The 23,906-nt window shown below is 46.7% G+C and overlaps 2 protein-coding genes across 3 annotated transcripts; one reads left to right on the top strand and one right to left on the bottom strand.

The window, feature by feature from the left end:
- Positions 1-404: 404 nt before the first annotated feature.
- On the bottom strand, positions 405-22,728 carry ZSCAN5C (zinc finger and SCAN domain containing 5C). Its single transcript, XM_016936927.4, has 5 exons — positions 22,418-22,728; positions 3,556-4,066; positions 2,604-2,807; positions 1,681-1,831; positions 405-1,416 (listed from the first exon to the last, which is right to left on the bottom strand). Exons 2-5 carry the CDS (start codon positions 3,937-3,939, stop codon positions 665-667), a joined length of 1,491 nt encoding a protein of 496 aa, XP_016792416.3. The 5' UTR covers positions 3,940-4,066; positions 22,418-22,728; the 3' UTR covers positions 405-664.
- ZSCAN5B (zinc finger and SCAN domain containing 5B) lies at positions 12,054-20,195 on the top strand. Of its 2 annotated transcripts, none has more exons than XM_512923.5 (5): positions 12,054-12,129; positions 16,706-17,216; positions 17,832-18,035; positions 18,894-19,044; positions 19,306-20,195. In XM_512923.5, the coding sequence occupies exons 2-5, from the start codon at positions 16,833-16,835 to the stop codon at positions 20,052-20,054; spliced, it is 1,488 nt and encodes a 495-aa protein (XP_512923.3). In that variant the 5' UTR covers positions 12,054-12,129; positions 16,706-16,832; the 3' UTR covers positions 20,055-20,195. The 2 variants fall into 2 exon arrangements, with proteins under 2 accessions (XP_512923.3, XP_009434751.1); XM_009436476.3 differs by having other exon boundaries at positions 19,303-20,191.
- Positions 22,729-23,906: the final 1,178 nt, after the last annotated feature.

Below are 23,906 nucleotides of genomic sequence, written 5' to 3'. Positions count from 1 at the left end.
AAAACACAAAAATTGGCTGAAGTGGTGGTATGATCCTGTAGTCCCAGCTACTTGGGAGGCTTAGACGGGAGGACTGCCTGAGCCTGGAAGGTCGAGGCTGCAGTGGGCGATGATCCTGCTACTGCAATCCAGCCTGGTTGACAGAGGGAGACCCCATCTCAAAAAAAAAGAATAGAAAAAAAATAAAAAAGAAAACTATTTAGGATACCTAATAAAAGCTGAGTTTCAGATAAATAATGAATAATTTAGAACAAGCTGATACTAAAAAAACAAAAAACGTTTATCTGAAACCCAGATTTCCCCAGGCATATCGTGTATTTAATCCGGACACCCTCCTTGGACAATTGTACTTTATAGCAAAACAGTGCATAACAGCATGTCAATCAGGAGACCGTTTTTTGTTACAAAATATTGAAAACTAATAAGATGTTTATTGAAAGAACAGCAACACAAACCAAAATAAACCTAAAACAATAGAAATAATGAAACAAAAACCAAAATTCACTGGGGAGGAAAAAGATTTAAACAAACATCCTAGGAATTCCTATCTAGGGCACTCCTCTGTGTGCCAGGCGCCCTTCATCTGTCAAACGTCATCTGACAACATCGGTGAAAAATCTTCATTCACACTTTCTTGGTGCAGAAGACAGACCCGATGGTGAAGTCACTGTGAAGTGGCTTCTCGATGTGTTTTCTGGTGGCGTCTTAAGGTCGCCGGCCGACCGAAGGCTCTTGGACACTTGGAACATTTGTGGGGTTTCTCTCCAGAGTGTATGCGCTGGTGCTCCTTCAGATTTGCCTTGTAGGTGAAAACTTTCTTGCAGTCTTTACATTCGAAGGGCTTCTCCCCTGTGTGGCTTCTCTTGTGACACTTCAAGTAGGACTTCTGGGTGAACTGCTTCTGGCAGATGTCACACGTGTAGGGCCTCTCGCCAGTGTGGGTTCGCTGGTGAAATTGCAGGCCTATGCGCTGCATGAAGCGCTTCCCGCAGAGATTACACTGAAAGAGTCTCTCGCCTGTGTGTGATCTCGTGTGGACGGCTAACTTGCCGCGATACTTAAACCTCTTGCCGCACACCTCACATGCAAAGGGCAGCAGTTCCTTGACTTCTTGGCCATTGGGGTGACTGACTGGGCCCGCAGGGCCTGGGGAATGAACTGGATTGATCTCAGCTTGTTCCGGGGATTCTCTGTTGCCCACAGGTGTGGCTTCTCCTTGAGGCTCTTCTTGGGAAATGGAGGTGGCATCTGGTTTGCTTCTTTTGAGACCTCTCAGATTCAGAGCGTCTCCTCTGCTCCCGCTGTGAGTCGAAGCTTCTCTCTCCACAACGCAGGCAGAAGGTGTGTCAGCATCCACATTTTCCACAGAGGCTCTTTTTTGGGGTTCCTTCCCCTCCTTTGCTCCCACCACACCTGCTGGAAGAAGGGATTCCACACACACAGTTAATAAGGTGCATTTTCAATACACCAAACTCATTGCAACCAAACACTGATGTTGGCTGACAACTTCCCCTCAACCTTAAACCTAAGACATTGGACTGTAGGTCTCTGGAGAGTAAGGGATGGAGAGGCTTTGGCAGCTGAGTGCCAACTCCCCCAGACATGATAATGCTGGGACCCCAGCCCCACACCCCAGAAGAGAGGGGCTATCTCCACACAGGTGTAAGTCTTCATACTTACTGGGACTGTTTGGAAGCTGAGGCTCTGGGGATGTAAGTCCTGGGTTCTCCTCCCTGTCTTCCTCCAGGTCCTTCTCCAAGGTCGGCTTGGGTCTCAGAGCCTTTGGGTCACCTTTCATGACAGTAGTCTCTGGCAGCAGGAAGTCCTCTTCCTGACAATGGAAAACCAACAGCAATGACTGCCATGCCTAAACCGGTGGAAGGACATGTCTGCCTTTTCCTGACTGGACGCACCAACCCTTCTAATGACACAGGTGTGGTGGTTTTCACTGTTTGGTTCTCTGAGCATATTTCTCCCCGCTGTGCCAGCATCTCCCTGCCCCTGACACTGGAAGGAGCATGACTCTAGGTGGAGGCCCCTAACCCCTGGCACCACTGGCATTGGGGCTGCATCACCCTCCTGGAGGGGGCGCTCCTGTGCAGAGCAGAGACCCCGCCTCCACCCTCTAGATGCTATTAACACCCCACCACCCCCTACAATGACACCAAAAATGTCTCTAGACATGGCCATGTGTCCGGAAAGGCAGAATCACCCCAGTTGAGAAACACTCCTCAAATTAAGAAATTGACAATCTGTAGGAGGTGAGTTCCCTGCTGAATTATTACATTAAATGTCTTTGAGGAAACTGGATGGGGACGGGACCTTCAGTTCATTCATCTGTGCCAACTGCCTCCCTTATTTCACTGAGACCATTTCTTACCCCCCTACCCTAAATGCTAAAAGCTCTCATGGTGGAGAGAAAAGTAGATGAAGCTTCCCTCTCCGTGATGGCTCAGGAATGAATGTTTGGGGATGTACCATGTCCATAGGGAATGGCTGTAATCTTGTCCTGTGCCACATCTCTCAATCAGTCCAGTGGCCACAAGATTTCCTCCCATTCCTTCTCCCACCTCTGCCCAGGCACCAAGACCTCACACACTCACCTGCCTCCTGAACAGTGCAGGGACCCTGGGCAGGATCTGCTGCTCTCGGCTGGCCTGGCCTTCCTCCGGACACATCTGGTTCACAGAGGAGGTCCGCTGGCTGGACACGTCTCTCGGATCATCTCTGACACTGGCGGGGGCTTCAGCCATCTCCACATCTGATTCCTGCATAAGATATTCCTTGCCAAGAAAATTGACTACAGACTATAGAGAGAAAAAAAAGCAATCAGACTCACTATGAGAACCTGAAAGTAGCTCTCATATTCCGTGGGTCCTGCCATAATGCTCACACTTTACTGTAATTAATGTTCAAATCTGCCTTCCCGATGCAGAATCAGCTCTGTGTGAACTTTTTTCTTTTCTAGATAAGTGTATAAATATGAGTCCTTTAGATGAAAGGGTCTCTAAACCAAAGAGAAAAGAGGGAGAAATATTCTGGGTGAATCCAACTCAATTGGCCGATGACGGGCTCATGTGCGGACCTGGAGGCAGATCCCTGCATCTCTGATACCAGCCACTTTCCCTGCCTCAGGATGGTATTTCTGGGCGCCCCTTCAGTTCACTCTAATGCCTCCTTCCCTACCTTCCATCAGGCCTAATATTTTACCAATGTCTTTCTTTCATGTTGGCCTCTCCCTGTACCCCCTCTGCCTGTCCATCTCCTACACCAGGAACTTGCCGTCTCAGCACAGCTGATAATTGAATCTGGATGATTATTTGTCATGATGGGTTCTCCTGAGCTTTGGAGAATGCTTAGCAGCATCTCCTGTCCTCCCCCTTGTGACAATAAAAACTGTCCCCAGACACTGCCATGTGTCCCTGACGGGCAAACTCTCCTCTACTTGGAAGTCCTGACCTAGAGCAGCCCCTCGGGTCCTCTCGAGTCCAGCTGCACCGTGCAGCCCCCATCCCAGCTCCCCTTCCCTGCACCAATCACGAGGGTCCCACTCACCCATTTCTTGGGTCTTCTGTTATTTCGTAGCAGGTCCTCCAGGTCTTTGCAGCTCTGCACACCGTTCATCATGACTAAGACCTGGAGCTCCTGGGGCATGGAGATCATGAACTGCTCCATCACCAGCATGTCCAGGATCTGCTCTTTGGTGTGGAGATCGGGCCTCAGCCACAGATGGCACAGCTCAGTGAGTTTCCTCAGAGCCTGGATGGGGTCCGACTCCTTCGGGCAGCTGAACATCCTGAAGTTCACGTGACAAGTCTCAGGATCACTGTCATGATTTCCAAGTTGAGTTGCTGGGGATGGCATGGACCGTGGTGGCTCTGACCCAGGGCTGTTGCAGGATTCTCTCTGACCCCATGAGGGTGTGCAATTTGCAGCCATGTCTACTGGAGAATATTTCAATCTGTCTCTGGGAAAGCTCTTCCAGAAGCCGGTGTCTAATTGCGACCTATATACACAGGCCACCCCTGGTTTTCCTCAGTAATAGATTCACTGTTCATTCAGAAGTCTGCAGGGAAAAAAAGCATGAGCTCTGTTAACGTTTCTACTCTACCCACCCCGTCCTTCCAAATCCCTCATCCCAATCCCAGACCCCACTTCCCCTCTAGCATTGGACTCAGCACCGTGGAAATCAATCCACTCTGTTATTCTTCCAGTGTCTACACCTGACTACATGTTCTGGAGTAAAATCTGAATACTCCCCTGGATTCTGATCTCTAGGAGATCATTGTGCAAAGGCTGAATTGGTTTTCCTGCCCATCGAACAACATTGTTTTTGACTGTAAATAAAATAGGACAGGAATGTGAAGCGCCTAAAATCTGATATAACAATCATGTCAATTCTTTATGTTTTCTTATCAAGATAAGATCCAAGGCAAATCCTTAGTCATAATTATGCAATAAGACAAATAAAAATAGTTACAACGTAAGATATTGTCCCACAACAAACCCTCTTAATCCCAGAATTATTCGCTCCAGAGAAGGGACAGCACTAAAGAATCCTATGGGGATTAAGCTCCTACACAGATATTTTGTTATTTTGGTGAAATGCACATTCATAATTTCATCATTTTTACCCTCTTCAAGTGAAAAATTTCATGGGACTAAGACATGCACCATGTTGTGCAACCATTACCACTGTCTAGTTTCTAGCTCCAGAATTATCTCATCACCCTAAAAGCAACCCCATCCCCATCAGTGATCACCCCCTGCCCACCCACCCCAGCCCCTGGCAATCACTAATCTACCTTCTGTCTCTAAGGGTTTCTCTATTCCTAATCTCATCTCAGAAAATGGATTTAAAGTCTAGTGCTCTTTGATATTTTAAAGAAGTGGGTTGATACAATAATAAGATTTTTAAAAATTAATTCCTAAACCTAGCTTCATTAGGCAGAAGCCACTGAGTGATACTCTCCAGGCATCAGTTATCACCCAAGTTCAACAGCTATGAGAACACAGCCCTGCTTTCCTAGACACAGGTGGGGGAAGCAACCTGAAGGTCTGCAGAGGGGAGAAAAAACTGGCAGGAGGGTCTTGGGAAAAGTCACTGGAAGCCTGGAGGGCGAGTGCCCCACACTTCCTGGAAGGACTCTGAGCAAGTGCAGAACAGAGAGACAGCCAGGGAGACAATCGGCAGAGGCGGGAGACAACCCAGAGGAGGAGACAATATTTACACACCACACATCTCACGGGGCTTCTGTGCAAAACATAAGCAACTCAAACTCCTCCAGAGCGAGAAAACAACCCACTAGAAGGGCTTAAGGCACCCGTGTGGACACCTCAGATGAAGACATGTGAATGGCCAGCAGGTCTAGGAAAAGGTGCTCATTATCACTCATCATCAGGGACACGCAAATCCAAACCACAAGGCACCCCTCACGCCTGCTAGAGTGGCTGTTCTCAAAAAGACACGTGGAACGAGTGTTGGTGAGGATTCGGGGGAAAGGGGTCCTCTGCGCCCTGTGCTGGGATGTAAATTAGAGCAGCCGATATGGGAGACAGCAGAGAAGCTCCTCAGAAAATTGGAAGTCCAACAACTGCATGATCCGGCAACCCCGCTCCGGGGCAGGTACACAGAGGAAAGGAAATCAGGACGTGGACTCCAAAACAGTGAAACTCTGGAGGGATAGAGGGAGGGAGGGTTGAAAAACTACCTATTGGTTGCTATCCTCACATCCTGGGTGATGGGTAGAGTCATACCTCAAACCTCAGCATCACTCAATATACTCATGTAACACAACTGCACAGGTACACCCCAAATTTAAAATAAAACTTGAAATTATAAAATAGTTTTAAAAATAAAAGAAGTAGGTAATGTAAACAATAATTAAAAACCCAGTGGACTCAGGCTGAGTATGGTGGCTCACGCCTGTAATCCCAGCACGTTGGGAGGCTGAGGTGGGTGGATCACCTGAGGTCGGGAGTTCAAGACCAGCCTGACCAACATGGAGAAACCCCGTCTGTACTAAAAATACAAAATTAGCCCGACTTGGTGGCACATGCCTGTAATCCCAGCTACTCGGGAAGCTGAGGCAGGAGAATCACTTCAACCCGGGAGCCAGAGGTTGCGGTGAACAGAGATCGCGACATTGCACTCCAGCCTGGGCAACAAGAGCAAAACTCTGTCACCAAAAAAAAAAAAAAAAAAAAAAAAAAAATTTCCCAGTAGACTCATAGTAGCAGTGAGTAGAATGGTGGTTAACAGGGCTGTGGTGAGGGTTGGGGAGATATAGGTCTAAGGGTATGAATTTCAGTTGAAGAGATCAGTTCAAGAGAGCAATTGTCCAACATAGTGACTTCAGTTCATAACAATGTATTGTATAATTGGAAATTGCTTAAAGAGTAGACTTTAAGCATCCTCATGACCAAAAATGATTAGTCCATAAAGTAAGGCATGTGAATATCAGCTCAATTTACCCATTTTACAGTGTTTCTATCCTGCAAAGCACATTATGCTGTACACCATAAATATGTATCTTTCTTGTTTTTCAATTTAAAAGTAAATTTTTTTTTGAAAAAGCATACAGATATGAGAGAGAAAAGGCAGCCTGAAATTCTGGAATTAAAAATGGTTTTGCCACAGGGCACCTGCTGCTGCTCAGGAGGCTGAGGAGGGGGGATCCCTCAAGCCCAGGAGTTTGATAACCACCTGGGCAACATAGTGAGAGCCTGTCTCTAAAAAAAGGGGTTCATGTTCCTAGAAACCACTTTGTATTCGCTGTCAGTTCATTTCCCATTAAAACAAGCAATGGGACAAGGGAAAAAATAAAAGCAGGTACGCGGGTTAGTATTCAATTCTGGGAGTATATAGCACACAGGACCCCCAGGTAGGGACACTTAGTGCAGATTCTCATTGGCCTAGTAGGTTGATGCCCATTCATCAATGGCTGATTTTACCCTGTGGAAAGGGAGAATCCAGCGATGCTTTTTAACAAGTGGTGTGTGGCCGGCAAGGTGGCTTACACCTGTAATTCCAACAGTTTGGAAGACCAAGATGGGAGCATGCTTGATCCCAGGAGTTCAGGACCAGCCTGGGCAATGTACTGAGACCCCATCTGTACAAAAAAATTAAACATTTATTCAGGCATGGTGGCAAGTGCCTGTAGTTCCTGCTCCTCGGGAAGCAGAGGCAGGCGGACCGTTTGAATCTGGGAATTCCAGTCTAGTCTGGGCAGTGAGAGAGATCTCGTCTCTAAAAAATAAAATGTAGCCTAACCACGATGAGAAAGTTAATATTATTCCTATTTTACAGGAGAGTTATATAACAAGTCAGAATAAATAATAGGGTGCAAAGCAGACCCACTGCCTTCACAAGGTGTCCGGGCAAATGCATGAAAAAATAAACCCAAATCTTTCTGAAACCAACACCCCAACCCAAATCTTTCTGAAACCAACCCCTCAATCCAAATCTTTCTGAAACCAACCCCTGCAGGCCAACTCCAAAACCCCACAGACATCCCCAGTGGACACTTACCTCCTTCCTGACTTCTGCCTCCAGCCTCCTCTCTTCTGGGATGTGCTCTCCAACTGCTCTGGAGCTGAACTGTCTATTTATAGAGAACCTCCGGGACTCCAGGCCTCTCTTCCAGTCCCCTGGGCCCCCAAATGATTGGTTTAGGGCCATAGAATCCATTGAAGGTGATTAGCATTGATTACATTTCTCAATGAAACCCCACCCACAGGAAATTAATGTATTAAACATGCCTACCATGCAAATAACATAGGTTTTCCCGCTCTACTGAATTACATTTCATATTTCTGAAGTATTTGGAGGCTTCAGGGACTATAGATCTGCAAGTTTTAACCACTTTGCGTCCCCTCATGGCACAGACAGTAATATCCTAATGAGTAAAGGACATGTTAAGAGTTGGTTGAATAATATCAAACCAGTGATTTGCTCTAGTTTGAGGAAAGCTTTCACATGTGAATGTCAAGATATTGAAAAAAAAAGGGACAGTCATTGTTGATACATAATGAGTAGTAGTGATAATTTTTCACTTTTCAAAATCTGGGAATTGACATGGGAAAGCTGTGCTTGAACTAGGCTAAATCACTGCTTTGATATCAGCCAACCTACTCTTAGGTAAAAACAGTGGGAACCAGAGGAAGGCACATGGTCCCCACTCTGCATTCACTTTAGGATGATGGGAGGTGGTTTATAGACATACTGAGTGCTCCCTAGTTCTCAACCCCCTCAGTTAGGCCTCTCAAGCAAGAAAAGCCTTAATGGTGGTGTGAATTTTACTGTGTGGATCATGGAGACCATGTGGAATGACAATTAAGTGCACTTTATACTGATTCTGGTTTCAATCCTTAGGAAATCTTAACCCACTGAATTCTGGAAACTTCAAACTCCCTGTGACTAGAACCAGGGAATTATTACCTTCCTGACATGTTGTTTTGAAGATTAAATAAGATTATGTTGGCCGGATGTGGTGGCTCACGCCTATAATCCCAGCACTTTGGGAGGCTGAGGTGGGTGGATCACAAGGTCAGGAGTTTGAGACCAGCCTGACCAACATGGAGAAACCCCATCTCTACTAAAAATACAAAATTAGCCAGGCGTGGTGGCGCATGCCTGTAATCCCAGTTACTCGGGAGGCTCAGGCAAGAGAATCACTTGAACCCGGGAGGCGGAGGTTACAGTGAGCTGAGATCATGCCATTGCACTCCAGCCTGGACAACAAGAGCAAAACTCCATCTCAAAAAGCAAACAAACAAAAAACCAGATTATGTCAGTAAAGTGCCCGATACAAGGTCATTTTGCCAAAAAGTTCTGACACTTATTTTCTGATGCATTTTCTCATACTCTGTGATGTTTTTCCTTGTTAAGAATTGAGGTATTGATAGTGAGTCAGAGTTCAGATGGAGTTATTAAGTGGAATGAACTAGAATCTGCCTAAAACCACCATCTACCTACCCAATTCCCTCCAATCCTCTCCTCTTGAAACATGTCATGTTCTCATGAGGAATGTCCTTGACATTTTGGTAGGGATTGAGTTGGATCTGTAGATCTCTATTAATAGTGTGGTCATTTTCACAATGTGAATTCTTCCGATTTATGAACATGGAATATCTTTCCATTTGTGTGCCCTCTTCATTTCCTCTCATCAGTATTTTATAGTTTTTCTTGTAGAGATCTCCTACCTGTGTGGATAAATTTGTTTATTGATTGATTGATTTTTAGAGCCAAGGTCTCACTGTGTCACCTTGGCTGGGTGCAATGGAAAACTCATAGCTCACTGCAGCCTTGAACCCCTGGGCTCAAGAGAGCCTCCTGCTCCAGCCTCCTGAGTATCTGGAGTTACAGGCAAGCACCACCACACTGGGCTAATTAACAAAGTGTTTTGTAAAGATGGGGGTATCGCTATGTTGCCCAGGCTGCTCTCCAATTCCTGGCCTCTATCCGTCCTTGGTGACTAAGGTCACCATGCTGGTGTTTACATATCCCTATTCATGGTGTAATTATCACTACAATCAAGCTAATTAATGTATTCGTCAACTCACATAGTGACTATTTTCTTTTCATTATCTATTTATGTCCTTAATTCCTGGGTCAAGCAATCCTCCTGCCAGAGGTTGCAGTGAGCCAAGATCGCGCCACTGCAACTGCAGCCTGGGTGATGGAATGAGACTCCATCTCAAAAAGAAAAAAAAAAAAACGATATCAAAAGAAAGCCAGATGTGGCTCGTGCCTGTAGTCTTAGCTGCTAGGGAGGCTGAAGCAGGATTGCTTGAGCCCAATAATTGAGAATTAAACAAATAAGAAGAAGGAAAGAACATGGTATCTATGTGAGTTGAGGGAGATGTTAACTAGCTTGGTCCTGGCGATTGCATCACAATATATACCTGTTTCCAAACTTCAGCCTGGTGACCTTCGTTAATAATAATGTGTTGGGAAAGTCTCAACCAGAGCAAGGAACAAAGGGCATCCAAATTCAGAAGGAGGAAGTCGAATTGTCTCTCTTTGCCAACAACATGATGTCATCTATAAGAATCCCTGAAACCTCCACCAGTAAAACTCTTAGAATTGATAAACCAATTCAGTAAGGTGGCCAGATACTAAGTCGATATGCAAAAATCAGTAGTGTTTTTATACACCAACAACGAACTAGTGGCAAGAAAAAAATCAAGAAAGCAATCTCATTTACAAGAGCAAAAGACACCCCAAAACCCTGGAAGTAAATTTAACTAAGGAGGTGAAAGATTTCCACAAGGAAAACTATTAAACACTAATGAAAAATATTAAAGCGGACCCCAGAAAATGGGAAGACATGTTCGTAGGGGGGAAGAATCAACATTGTGAAAAAGACCATACTATTAATAGACATCTACAGATTCGATGCGATCCCTACCAAAATACCAACAACGTACTTCACGGAAATAGACTGTGAGTTTCCAGAGGGGAGGATTCGGGGGAAGCAGATAGGAAGATGGTGGTTTAGGCAGCTCCCAGTTAATTCCAGTGAATAATTCCTTTTTTTTTTTTTTTTTTGAGACGCAGTCTCGGTCTGTCGCCCAGGCTGGAGTGCAGTGGTGTGATCTCCGCTCACCGCAAGTTTCGCCTCCCGGGTTCATGCCATTCTCCTGTCTCAGCCTCCCGAGTAGCTGGGACTACAGGCACCTGCCACCACGCCTGGCTACTTTTTTGTATTTTTCGTAGAGACGGGGTTTCACCGTGTTAGCCAGGGTGGTCTCGATCTCCTGACCTCGTGATCCGCCCGTCTTGGCCTCCCAAAGTGCTGGGATTACAGGCGTGAGCCCCCGCGCCCGGCCATTAATTCCATTCTTAACTCCAACCCATTGTCAACACCTCAGTGGTTAAGAAGGGAAAATATCACAAAGTATGAGAAAATGCACCAGAAAATAATTGTCACAACTGTTTGGCAAAATGACCTTGTATCGAGCACTTTATTGACCCAGTCTTATTGCATCTTCAAAACAACACATCAGGAAGGTTCTAGTCACAAGAAGTTTGAAGTTCCCAGAGTTAAGCGGCTTAAGATTTTCCGAGGATTTAAACCAGAATCAGCGTAAAATTAAGAGCCCTTCAATTTATCCTAAAGGTTAGACGAGAAGGTTTCCTCTGAAATTAAAATGAATGAGTCACTACTTGAATGGATTAGTATCATCCAATTGATGGTGTGAACTTCCCAAATTGTAATCTAATCCTGCCTAGCACTTAATTATCATTCCACATTAACTCCATGATCCACACAGTAAAATTCACACCCACCGTTAAGGCTTTTCTTGCTTGAGAGCCCTAACTGAGGGGGCTGAGAACTAGGGAACCCCGTAGGACCCTCAGTGTATCTATAAACCACCCTGGCACTGTCCTGGAGTGAATGCAGAGTGGGGACCATGTACCTTTCTCTGGTTCCCACTGCTTTTATATAAGGCTGATATCAAATCAGTGATTTAGTTTAGTTTGAACAAAGCTTTCACATGCCAATTCCAAGATTTTGAAAAAAAGAAAAAAGTAAAAAATTATCACAAACATTCATTACATATCAACAATGAGTGTCCACAATTTTCAATATCTTGGAATTCGCGTGTGAAAGCTTCGCTCAAATGAGATTAAAAATGAGATTAAATCACTGGTTTGATATTAATCAATCAACTCTATTTTGAATTTTTCTTTTTTTTTTCTTTTTCCGTTTTGTTTTAATAAGCGAAGTCAACCAGCTGTTAACACGTCCTTTACTTGTTAGGATATTACTGTCTGTGGCATGAGGGGACCCAAAGTGGTTAAAACTTGCAGATCTATATTTTCTGAGGCCTCCACATACTTCAGCAATATGACAACTCAGTAGAGCGGGAAAACCTGTATTATTTGCACAGTAGGCATGTTTAATACATTAATTTCCTGTGGGTGGGGTTTCAGTGGGAAATGTAATCAACGCCGATTACGTAAAATGGACTCTATGGCCCTAAACCAATCACGGGGCGGCGCAGGGAACCGGAAACGGGGCCTGGAGTCCCGCTTCTCCATAAATAGACGCAGTTCAGCTCCAGGCCGGTTGGAGAGCGCATCCCAGACCGAGAAGGTCGGAGGCAGAAGCCGGGAAGGAGGTAAGTGTCCAGCGGGGATGGCTGTGGGGTTTCGGAGCTGGCATGCGGGGGCTTGGTTTCAGAAAGTTTGGGTTTATTTTCTCATGCATTTATTGTCTCGGAGACTTTGTGAAGGCAGCGGGTCTCTTTTGCACCCCATGATTAACTCTGGCGATGAAGTGCTTCTGTAAACTAGGAATAATATTAACTTTCTCGGTCGGGCCCAGTGGCGCACGCCTGTAATCCCAGCTACTCTGGAGGCCGAGGTGGGCAGATCACGGGATCAGGAGTTCAAGACCAGTCTGACCAACATGGTGAAACCCCAACTCTAACAAAAATACAAAAATTAGCCGGGCGTGGTGGCGGGCGCCCGTAATACCCGCTATTCAGGAGACTGAGTCAGGAGAGTCGTTTGAACCCAGGAGGCAGAGGTTAGGGTAATACCCGCTATTCAGGAGGCAGAGTTTAGGGTAATACCCGCTATTCAGGAGACTGAGTCAGGAGAGTCATTTGAACCCAGGAGGCCGAGGTTGCAGTGAGCCGAGGTCGCACCATTGCACTCCAGCCTGGGTAACAAAGCAAAACTCGGTCTCAAAAAAAAAAGGAGAAAAATAAAGTAATAATGTTAACTTTCTCATCATGGTTAGGTTTTGTTTTATTTTATTTTTCAGAGACGGGGTCTCGCTCATTTCCCAGGCTGGCCTGGAACTCCCAGGCTCAAGCTATGTGCCCTCCTCGGCCTCCACCTAGCTGGGACTGCAGGAGCACACCACCACACCGTCCGAGTGCATTTTTTTATTTACTATAGAGACGTGGTCTCGCTGCTTTGCCCAGTCTGGTCTCGAACTCCTCGGCTCAAGCAATCTGCCCGCCTCAGCCTCGATCTCCGCTTTCTGAGCAGGGGCGCTTAGGGAACCTGGCGGGAAAACCTCTTTAATTACCAGAATTTCAGGCTGCCTTTTCTCATATCTGTATGCTTTTAAAAAATGTATCGATTTACTTAATAAATAAACAAAATGAGATGGCCGCTGGATGTGTCTCCCAGGCTGGAGCACAGTGGCACAATCACGGTTCACTGCTGGGCTGAAGTGATCCTGCCACCGCCACCTCCCAGAGCACTGGGGTGACAGGAGTGAGCCATCGCACCAGGCCTAATTTACTTTCAAATTGAGAAATATAAATGTATAATGGTGTATATGTCCGGTGCACAGCATAGTGTGTCAAGGTGTGTACGCATTGTGCAACGGCTAAATCGAGCAAACTGCCATAGGCTCTACCTCACTGTCTTATCATTTTTGGACAACACTTGAAATCGACTCCCTTAGCAATTTCCAAGTATACAGTACATTGCTGTGAACTATAGTCACCATGCTGTGCAGTAGACCTATTTAACGTTATTTCTTTTATTTTTTTAAAAAAAGTTTTAATGGCCGGGTGCGGTGGCTCACACCTGTAATCCCAGCACTTTGGGAGGCTGAGGCATAGGGATCACTTGAGTTCAGGAGTTTGAGACCAGCCTGGCCAACATGGCGAGACCCCGTCTCTACTAAAAATACAAAATTTAGCCGAGAGGGGTGGCTCACGCCTGTAATCCCAGCTACTCGGGAGGCTGAGGCAGGAGAATCGCTTGAACCCGGGAGGCAGAGGTGGCAGTGAGCCCAGATCGGCCACTGCACTGCAGCCTGGGGGATAGAGCGAGATTCTGTCTCAAAAAATAAATCAATAAAACGAAATAAAAATAAAAATAATTTTAAGTAGGCCAGGTATAGTGGCTCACACGTAATCCCAGAATTTTGGGAAGCAGAGGCAGGAGGATCACTTGGACCCAAGAAGTCAAGGCTGCAGCAAGCCAGGATGCACCACTGCATTCCAGCCTGGGTGACAGAGCAAGACACTGCTGCAAGTTTAAAAACAAAAATAGATAACTTAAAAAAAAAATTCCACTTTTATTTTAGGTTCGGTGGGTGCCTGTGCAGATTTGTTACATGAGTGTACTGAGTGATGCTGAGGTTTTGGGTATCACTGAACCTGTCACCCAGGATATGAGGATAGTACCCAGTAGGTAGTTTTCCCACCTTCCCGCCGTCTGTCACTTCAGAGTTTCACTGTTTTGGAGTCCACGTCCTGATTTCCTTTCCTCTGTGTACCTGTCCCGGAGCGGGGTTGCCGGATCATGCAGTTGTTGGACTTTCAATTTTCTGAGGAGCTTCTCTGCTGTCTCCCATATCGGCTGCTCTAATTTACATCCCAGCACAGGGCGCAGAGGACCCCTTTCCCCCGAATCCTCACCAACACTCGTTCCACGTGTCTTTTTGAGAACAGCCACTCTAGCAGGCGTGAGGGGCGCCTTGTGGTTTGGATTTGCATGTCCCTGATGATGAGTGATAATGAGCACCTTTTCCTAGACCTGCTGGCCATTCACATGTCTTCATCTGAGGTGTCCACACAGGCGCCTTAAGCCCTTCTAGTGGGTTATGTGTTTTCTCGCTCTGGAGGAGTTTGAGTTGCTTATGTTTTGCACAGGAGCCCCGTGAGATGTGTGGTGTGTAAATATTGTCTCCTCCTCTGGGTTGTCTCCCGCCTCTGCCGATTGTCTCCCTGGCTGTCTCTCTGTTCTGTACTTGCTCAGAGTCCTTCCAGGAAGTGTGGGGCACTCGCCCTCCAGGCTACCAGTGACCTTTCCTGAGACCCTCCTGCCAGTTTTTTCTCCTCTCTGCAGACCTTCAAGTTTCTTCCCCCATCTGTGGCTAGGGAAGCAGGGCTGTGTTCTCATAGCTGTTGAACTTGGGTGATAATTGATGCCTGGAGAATATCACTCAGTGGCTTTTGCCTTTTGAAGCTACGTTTAGAACCAAATTTAAAAAGAAAAAAAAAAATTGGGCTGTGCGCGATGGCTCACGCCTATAATCCCAGCACTTTGGGAGGCCAAGGCATGTCACCCGAGGTCAGGAGTTTGAGACCAGCCTGTTCAACATGGTGAAACCCTGTCTGTACTAAAAATATAAAAATTAGCTGGGCGGGGGCCTGTAATCCCAGCTACTTAGGCTGAAGGAGGAGAGCCATATGAACCTGGGCGGCAGAGGTTGCAGTGAGCTGAGATTGCACCACTGCACTCCAGCCTGGGCAACAGTGCGAAACTCCACCTCAAAAAACATAAATAAAAGAATAAAATTTTTTAAAAATGTAGGCCAGCTGCAATGCAATCACGCCTGTAATCCCCGAATTTTGGGAGGCCGAAGCAAACGCATCGCTTGAGCCCAGAGTTTGAGACCAGCCTGGGCAACATGGCGAAACCCCGTCTCTATTACAAAAATAACCTATAAAAATTAGCCGGGCGTGGTGATGCACTTGTAGTCCCAGCTACTTGGGAAGCTGAGGTGGGAGAATCACTGGAGCCCAGGAGGTTGAGGCCAAGGGAACCATGACTGCAAATTTCCCTCCAGCCTGGATGACAGAGCAAGACCCTGTCTCAAAAAGAAAAAAGAAAAAATCTTTCTATGGTATGATCCCACTACCTGGAAATTTCATAAGACTTTAATCCATTTTATGGAATGAGATAAGGAACAGAGAAACTCCCAGAGACCATAAGCAGATTAGTGATGGCCAGGGGCTGGGGGGGGTGGGGCAGGAGGTAATTCCTGATGGGGATGGCGTTCTCTTTTGGGGTGATGCAGTGATTCTGGAATTAGAAAGTGGTGATGGTTGCACAACATAGCGCATATTCTTAGTAAAAGTGATGAATTTCATAAATGTGTGTTTTACCGAAACAACCACATATCTGTGCAGGAGCTTAATTCTCATAGGATTTTTTTTTTTTTTGAGATGGAGTCTCACTCTGTCACCCAGGCTGGAGTGCAGTGGCACGATCTCACTGCAAGCTCCGCCTCCCGGGTTCACGCCATTCTCCTGCCTCAGCCTCCCGAGTAGCTGGGACTACAGATGCCCGCCACCATGCCCAGCTAATTTTTTGTATTTTTAGTAGAGACGGGGTTTCACCGTGTTAGCCAGGATGGTCTCGATCTCCTGACCTCGTGATCCACCCTCCTCGGCCTCCCAAAGTGCTGGGATTACAGGCCTGAGCCACCGCGCCCGGCCTCTCATAGGATTTTTTAGTGACACCTCTTCCCTGCAGCAAATAAATATCCTGGGGTTAACAGGAAAAATGTGTTGGGGACAATCGTAGGTTGTAACTATTAATATTTTTCTCTAGCTTTTTACATAATTATGACTAAGGGCTTTGCCTTGGATCTTGTCTTGACGGGAAAACATAAAGAACTGACATTATTGTTACATCAGATTCTAGGAGCTTCACATACATATCTGATTTAATTTACAGTCAAGAGCAGTGTTGTTCCAGTTGAAAGGAAAACCAGTTCCACCTCTGCACAATGATCCCCTAGAGATCAGAATCCAGGGGAGCATTCAGATTTTACCCCAGAACATGTAGTCAGAGAAGAACAGAGTGGATTCATTTCCACAGTGCTGAGTCCGATGCCTATGGACAAGTGGGGTCCAGGATTGGGATGAGGGATTTGGAAGGGAGGGGTGTGTGGAGTAGAAAGTTAAAATAATTGGGCTCATGCTTTTTTTCCTGCAGACTTCTGAACAAACTGTGAATATATTACTGAGAAGAAACAGGGGCAGCCTGTGTAAATAGGTCTCAATTTGATACTGGCTACTGGAAGAGCTTGCTCAGAGGCTGATTGAAATATTCTCCAGTAGTTATGGCTGCAAATTGGACACTCTCATGGGTTCAGGGAGGACCCTGCAACAGCCCTGGGTCAGAGACTCCACGGTCTGTGGCGTCCCCAGGAACTCAACTTGGAAATCACGACAGGAACCCTGAGACTTGGCACATGAACTTCAGGATGTTCAGCTGCCCAGAGGAGTCGGACCCCATCCAGGCTCTGAGGAAACTCACTGAGCTGTGCCATATGTGGCTGAGGCCCGACCTCCACACCAAAGAGCAGATCCTGGACATGCTGGTGATGGAGCAGTTCATGATCTCCATGCCCCAGGAGCTCCAGGTCTTAGTCAAGGTGAACGGTGTGCAGAGCTGCAAAGACCTGGAGGACCTGCTACGAAATAACAGAAGACCCAAGAAATGGGTGAGTGGGACCCTCGTGATTGGTGCAGGGAAGGGGAGCTGGGATGGGGGCCAAAGAATTCTCCAGTCTCAAATATCAGCACAGCTAATATTGCAAATACCTGACCTAGGAGATGGACAGGCAGAGGGGATACAGGAACCCACACACTGTGTGAGGCCAACCTGAAAGAAAGACATTGGTAAAATATTAGGCCTGATGGAACGTAGGGAAGGAGGCATTAGAGTGAACTGAAGGGGGGCCCAGGAGTCCCATCCTGAGGCAGGGAAAGTGGTTGGTATCAGATGCAGGGATCTGCCTCCAGGTCCCCAAATGAGCCCCTAAGTTCTAACACAAGGTGAGCTGCCATTGGCCAGTTGAGTTGGATTCACCCAGAATATTTCTCCTTGTCTTCTCTTTGGTTAGAGACCCTTTCATCTAAATGACTCATATTTATGTACTTATCTAGCGAAGAAAAAAATTCAGACAGATTGCTGTGTCCACAGAGCTGATTCTGCATCAGGAAGGTAGATTTGAACATTAATTACAGTAAAGTGTGAGCATTATGGCAGGACCCAGGAAATACGAGAGCTACTTTCAGGTTCTCATAGTGTCTGATTGTCTTTTTTCTCTCTACAGTCTGTAGTCAACTTGTTCGGCAATGAATATCTTATGCTGAACTCAGATGTCGAGATGGCTGAAGCCCCCGTCAGTGTCAGAGATGATCCGAGAGACGTGTCCAGCCAGTGGGCCTCCTCTGTGAACCAGATGCGTCCAGGGAAAGGCCAGGCCCGCCGAGAGCAGCAGATCCTGCCCAGGGTCCCTGCACTGTCCGGGAGGCAGGTGAGTGTGTGAGGCCTTGGTGTCTGGGCAGAGGTGGGAGAAGGAACAGGAGAAAATCGTGTGGCTGCAGGACTGATTGAGAGATTTGGCACAGGACAAGATTAGAGCCATTCCCCATGGACATGATACATCCCCAAACATTCATTCCTGAGCCATCACAGAGAGGGAAGCCTCATCTACTTTTCTCTCCACCATGAGAGCTTTTAGCATTTAGGGTGGGGGTTAAGAAATGGTCTCAGTGAAGTGAGGGAGGCAGTTGGCAGAGATGAATGAACTGAAGGTCCCCTACCCCATCCAGTTTCCGCAAAGACATTTCATGAAGTCATTCAGCAAGGAACCCACTTTCTCAGACTGTTGATTTCTTAATTTGAGGAGTGTTTCTCCACTGGTGATTTTGCCTTTAAGGACACATTTGGCAATGTCTGAGGACATTTTTGTTTGGCATTCTCAGGGGTGGTGGGGTGTTAATAGCATCTAGAGGGTGGAGGCGGGGTCTCTGCTCTGCACAGGAGCGCCCCCTCCAGGAGGGTGATGCAGCCCCAATGCCAATGGTGCCAGGGGTTAGGGGCCTCCACCTAGAGTCATGCTCCTTCCAGCGTCAGGGGCAGGGAGACATTGGCACGGCGGGGAGAAATATTCTCAGAGAACCAAACAGTGAAAACCGCCAGGCAAAGGAGCTGATTTAGAATATGGAGGGTGCAGATTAGGGACAGACACAGAAATGAGGTGGTGATGTTTACTTGGGGTGATGGGGTGGTCCATGGGAAGTCTGGTGTGTCCAGTCAGGAGGGGACAGACATGTCCCTACGTCCACGAGTATAGACACGGCAGTCATTGCTCTTGGTTTTTCCTCTTCAGGGAGAGGACTTTCTGCTACACAAGAGTATTGACGTAACAAGTGACCCAAAGTCTCCGAGACCCAAGCAGAACTTGGAGAAGGATCTGAAGGAAAACAGGGAAGAGAACCCAGGACTGACATCCCCAGAGCCTCAGCTTCCAAAGAGTCCCAGTGAGTATGAAGACTTGGATCCACAGGGGTTAGTCTCTCTCTTCTGGGGTGCGGGGCTGGGGGCCCAGCATTATCATCCCCTGGGGCTGGCGATCAGCTGCCAAAATCTCTCCTCCACTTTCCAGAGACCTACAGTCCAATGTCTTAGGCTTGAGGTTGAGGGGAATTTCTCAGCCAAGGTCAGTGTTTGGTTGCAATGAGTTTGGTGTATTGAAAATCGGCTTTATTAACTGTTGTGTGTGGAATCCCTTCTTCCAGCAGATCTGGTGAGAGCAAAGGAGGGGAAGGAACCCCAGAAAAGAGCCTCTGTGGAAAATGTGGATGCTGACACACCTTCTGCCTGCGTTGTGGAGAGAGAAGCTTCGACTCACAGCGGGAACAGAGGAGACGCTCTGAATCTGAGCAGTCCCAAAAGAAGCAAACCAGACGCCACCTCCATTTCCCAAGAAGAGCCTCAAGGAGAAGCCACAGCTGTGGGCAACAGAGAATCCCCGGGACAAGCTGAGATCAATCCAGTTCATTCCCCAGGCCCTGCGGGCCCGGTCAGTCACCCGGATGGCCAAGAAGCCAAGGCCCTGCCGCCCTTTGCATGTGACGTGTGCAATAAATCATTTAAGTATTTTTCCCAGCTAAGCATCCACAGGAGGTCACACACAGGAGAAAGACCCTTTCAATGTGATCTCTGTTGGAAGCGCTTCTTGCAGCCCTCAGACCTCCGAGTTCACCAGCGAGTCCACACTGGCGAGAGGCCCTACATATGTGATGTCTGCCAAAAGCGGTTCGCCCACGAGTCCACCTTACAGGGCCACAAGAGGATCCACACCGGGGAGAGGCCGTTCAAATGTAAATACTGCAGCAAAGTTTTCAGCCACAAGGGGAACCTGAACGTTCACCAGCGCACCCACTCCGGAGAGAAGCCCTACAAATGTCCCACCTGTCAAAAGGCCTTCCGTCAGCTGGGGACATTCAAGCGTCACCTGAAAACACACCGGGAAACCAACTCCCAGTGATTCCAGAGTCAGATCCACATCGTCCACCCCAAGAGACAGTCAATGATGGTTTTTCTCCAATGTTACCAGATGACATATACACATAAAGCACTTGGTAGGAATTGCCCAGATGTTTGAGTAAATATTTATCCTCCCCCATGAGTTTTGTTTTCTGTTTGATTATGTCTGTTGCTTTCTTACAGATTTATTTTAGTGTCTGTTGCTGTTTCTCTTCCAATGAGCAAAGTCTCATCATTTTCCAATATCTCATAAGAAAAAAACTGAGCACGGTGGCACGCATGCGTAATCCCGGCTACTGGGGAGGCTGAGGCAGGAGGTTTGCTTGAGTCCAGCAGTTTAAGTCCAGCCTGGGCAACACAGTGAGACTCCACCCCAAAAATAAGTAAAGAAAAAGTTCAAGACCAACCTGGGCTCAAGCGAGTGAGACCTTGTCTCTATAAAATAAATAAATAACTTTTAAAAATAACAAAAAATAATAATAAAGTCTAACAAATATTCCACAGACATTTATGGAACACTTATCAGCTGATAATCTAGGCACTTGGTATATATCCTTAAACAAAAGGAGATGTATTAAAAATAAGAATAAAAATTAGAAGTAAGGCTGGGCCTAGTGGCTAATGCTTGTAATCCCAACACATTGGGAGGCTGAGGCAGGAAGATCACTTAAGGCCAGGAGTTCGAGACCAGCCTAGGTAACAGTGAGACCCCCATCTCTACAAAAATAAAAATAAAAATTAGCCGGGTATGATGGCACACCTGTAATCCAAGCTACTGGGGAGGCTGAAGTGGGAGGATTGCTTGAGCCCAGGAGGTTGAGGCTGCAGTGAGCCATGATTGCATCACTGTACTCCAGACTGGGTGACAGTAAGGCCCTATCCTAAAGAGAAAAATAAAAGAAGCTGACATGACTGCCTAAATATTGTATTCATGGCATAGATGCAACAAATTTTTTTAATGCAATCATTGGACTTGGGCTGCTAAAAAAATAGAAGGCAATAATTTATTTATTTATTTATTTTTGAGACAGAGTCTAGCTTTGTCACCCAGGCTGGAGTGCAGTGTCAGATCTCGGCTCATAGCAACCTCTGCCTCCCGGGTCCAAGCGATTCTCCTCCCTCAGCCTCTCGAGTAGCTGGGATTACAGGCGCCTGCCACTGTAGCAGGCTGAGTTTCGTATTTTCAGTAGAGACAGGATTTCACCATGTTGGCCAGGCTGGTCTCGAACTCCTGACCTCAGGTGATCCACATGCCTCGGCCTCTTAAAGTGCTGGGATTACAGGTGTGAGCCACCGCGCCTGGCAATTTTTGTAGTAGAGATGTAGTAGAAATTTTTTTGATAGAGATGGGGTTTCACCATGTTGGCCAGGCTGGTCTCAAACTCTCGACTTCAAGTGATCTGCCCACCTTGGCCTCCCAAAGTGCTGGGATTACAAGCGTGAATCACCGTACTTGCCCAGTAAATTATTTTTTGATAAGAAAAAAAAAATCCCATCACATAACACTGCTTCAAAACCTCCTGCAAAGCTGGGTGTGGTGACTCACACCTGTAATCCCGGAACTTTGGGAGGCCCAGGCAGGCGGATCACTTGAGCCCAGGAGTTAGAAACCAGCCTGGGCAACATGGCAAAACCCCATCTTTACTAAAAACACAAAAATTAGCTGGGTATGGCGGTGCATGTCTGTAGTCCCAGCTACTCAGCAGGCTCAGGTGGGAGAATCACTTGAACCCAGGAGGTCAAGGCTGCAGTGAGCCAAGATCTCCCAACTGCACTCCAGCCCAGGCAATAGAGTGAGACCCTGTCTAAAAAAAAAATCTCACTGCAGCCTCTTGTATTAACTTAATCACTTTAAGTGATTGCTTCTCCCAGGGACGTGAGTCTCTAGCAGGGCAAGAACTCATCTGCTTTCTGCCTCCTTGAATCCCCGACATTTGACTCTGTATAATTATTATTTTTATTATTATTTTTTTTAGTCTGAGTCTCGTTCTATCACCCAGGCTGGATGGGGTGCAGTGGCACAATCCCAGCTCACTGTAGCCTCTGCCTCCTGGGTTCAAGCAATTTTCACGTCTCAAGCCTCCGAGTAGCTGGGATTACAGGCACCTGACACCACACCCAGCAAATTTTGTATTTTTAGTAGAGATGGGGTTTCACCATGTTGGCCAGGCTGGTCTCGAACTCCTGACGTCAAGTGATCCTCCCGCCTCGACCTCCCAAACTGCTGGGATTACAGGCGTGAGCCACCATGCCATTAATAGTAATTAATTAATATTAATTACTATTAATTATTTATTGTAATTTATCGTAATAATTATTAATTAATTACAATATTAATGAATAAATATTAATATTAATACTTACTCATTATGCGAAGAAAAACCTCAGGATTCCCCAAACTCCTTATGCAAAAGGAGAGGTCAGCCTGGTGGCTGAGTCAGGCAGCGCCCTCTTCCAACTGGACAGCGGTTGCTGGCATTTGGCATCAGCCAGATCCCCACAGAAAGGGAAGAGACCCCGGGCATCCACGAATGCCCCCGCAAACCATTCATAAGGAAATTCTTTGCTGACTTCCCATAAACAAGAACTCACCCTTTGTAACTTCAGGTCTACAATCCAAGTCTAGCTCCTAAAACTCAGGTCTGTTTTATTCCACACTGACAATGTCCGTTACTAGCTTATCTTCTGAGGCATGGAACAAAGATAAGATGAGCTCAGTCATTCCTCCACCTACCCAAAGATGTCTACGTAATTGATGCTTCCTCTACTCCCTTTACTCCCTTTTTTGCCTTCAAACATGCACTTTATCTTATGTAAAACGTTGCACTTTGGGAGCCCAAGGCGGTGGATCACTTGAGGTCAGAAGTTCAAGACCAGCCTGGCCAACGTAGTGAAACCCTGTCTCTACTAAAAATACAAAAATTCACCGGGCATGGTGGAAGGCGCCTGTAATCCCAGCTACTCAGGAGGCTGAGGCAAGAGAATTGCTTGAACCCGGGAGGCAGAGGTTGCAGTGAGCTGAGATTGCGCCACTGTACTCCAGCCTGGGTGACAGGGTAAGACTCTGTCTCCAAAAAAATAAAAATAAAAACATAGGCCGGGCACAGTGGCTCATGCCTGTAATCCCAGCACTTTGGGAGGCCGAGGCAGGCAGATCACGAGGTCAGGAGATCGAGGCCATCCTGGCTAACACGGTGAGACCCCGTCTCTACTAAAAATACAAAAAATTAGCCAGGCATGTTGACGGGCGCCTGTAGTCCCAGCTACTCGGGAGGCTGAGACAGGAGAATGGTGTGAACCCGAGAGGCGGAGCTTGCAGTGAGCCGATATCACGCCACTGCATTCCAGCCTGGGCGACAGAGCGAGACTCCGTCTCAAAAAAAAAAAAAAAAAAAAATTAAAATAAATAAATAAATAAAAAATAGAAACATATATTTTTTTAAAATGTAGATTTACTGGGCACTAACTAAAGACTGATAGGAATTTAACCATTCAGCTCACCACCTACCCACCCCTCTGCCTCTACGCCTGCCCCCGTCTAAGGAAATGTATAAATAGTAAATATCCTGAAAACTTCAGAAAAACAGCCACAGAGGTGTCTGTGGCTCACCTTTCCCTGGACGTGCCCCACAGCCGATTTCATAAACCTCGATGGATGGAGACTGACACTGTCTCAGTCACTCATTTTGGTCATTAATTACTTTGAGTCTCACTTTGTTGCCCAGGCTGGAGTGCAATGGCACAATCTCGGCTCGCTGCAACCTCTGCCTCCCGGGTTCAAGCGATTCCCCTGCCTCAGTGTAACACTGTGGTTTCTTTTTCCTGTGACTCCTCAAACCCAAAATGAAAGTAA

Source organism: Pan troglodytes, chromosome 20, assembly GCF_028858775.2.
Source record: "Pan troglodytes isolate AG18354 chromosome 20, NHGRI_mPanTro3-v2.0_pri, whole genome shotgun sequence".
NCBI lineage: Eukaryota > Metazoa > Chordata > Mammalia > Primates > Hominidae > Pan > Pan troglodytes.
Note: the sequence above shows the minus strand (reverse complement) of the source record. Positions and strands in the feature narration are given on the sequence as shown.

What these genes read in the sequence shown, in the direction of transcription:
- ZSCAN5C (XM_016936927.4), bottom strand. Translation starts at nt 3,939, where the DNA reads ATGGCTGCAAATTGCACACCCTCATGGGGTCAGAGAGAATCCTGCAAC. An exon ending in CTGCACTGTTCAGGAGGCAG is followed by an intron (nt 1,832 to 2,603) that starts GTGAGTGTGTGA and finishes TTCCATTGTCAG; the next exon opens with GAAGAGGACTTCCTGCTGCC. An exon ending in TCAGCTTCCAAACAGTCCCA is followed by an intron (nt 1,417 to 1,680) that starts GTAAGTATGAAG and finishes CCCTTCTTCCAG; the next exon opens with CAGGTGTGGTGGGAGCAAAG.
- ZSCAN5B (XM_009436476.3), top strand. Translation starts at nt 16,833, where the DNA reads ATGGCTGCAAATTGGACACTCTCATGGGTTCAGGGAGGACCCTGCAAC. An exon ending in CTGCACTGTCCGGGAGGCAG is followed by an intron (nt 18,036 to 18,893) that starts GTGAGTGTGTGA and finishes TTTCCTCTTCAG; the next exon opens with GGAGAGGACTTTCTGCTACA. An exon ending in TCAGCTTCCAAAGAGTCCCA is followed by an intron (nt 19,045 to 19,302) that starts GTGAGTATGAAG and finishes CCCTTCTTCCAG; the next exon opens with CAGATCTGGTGAGAGCAAAG.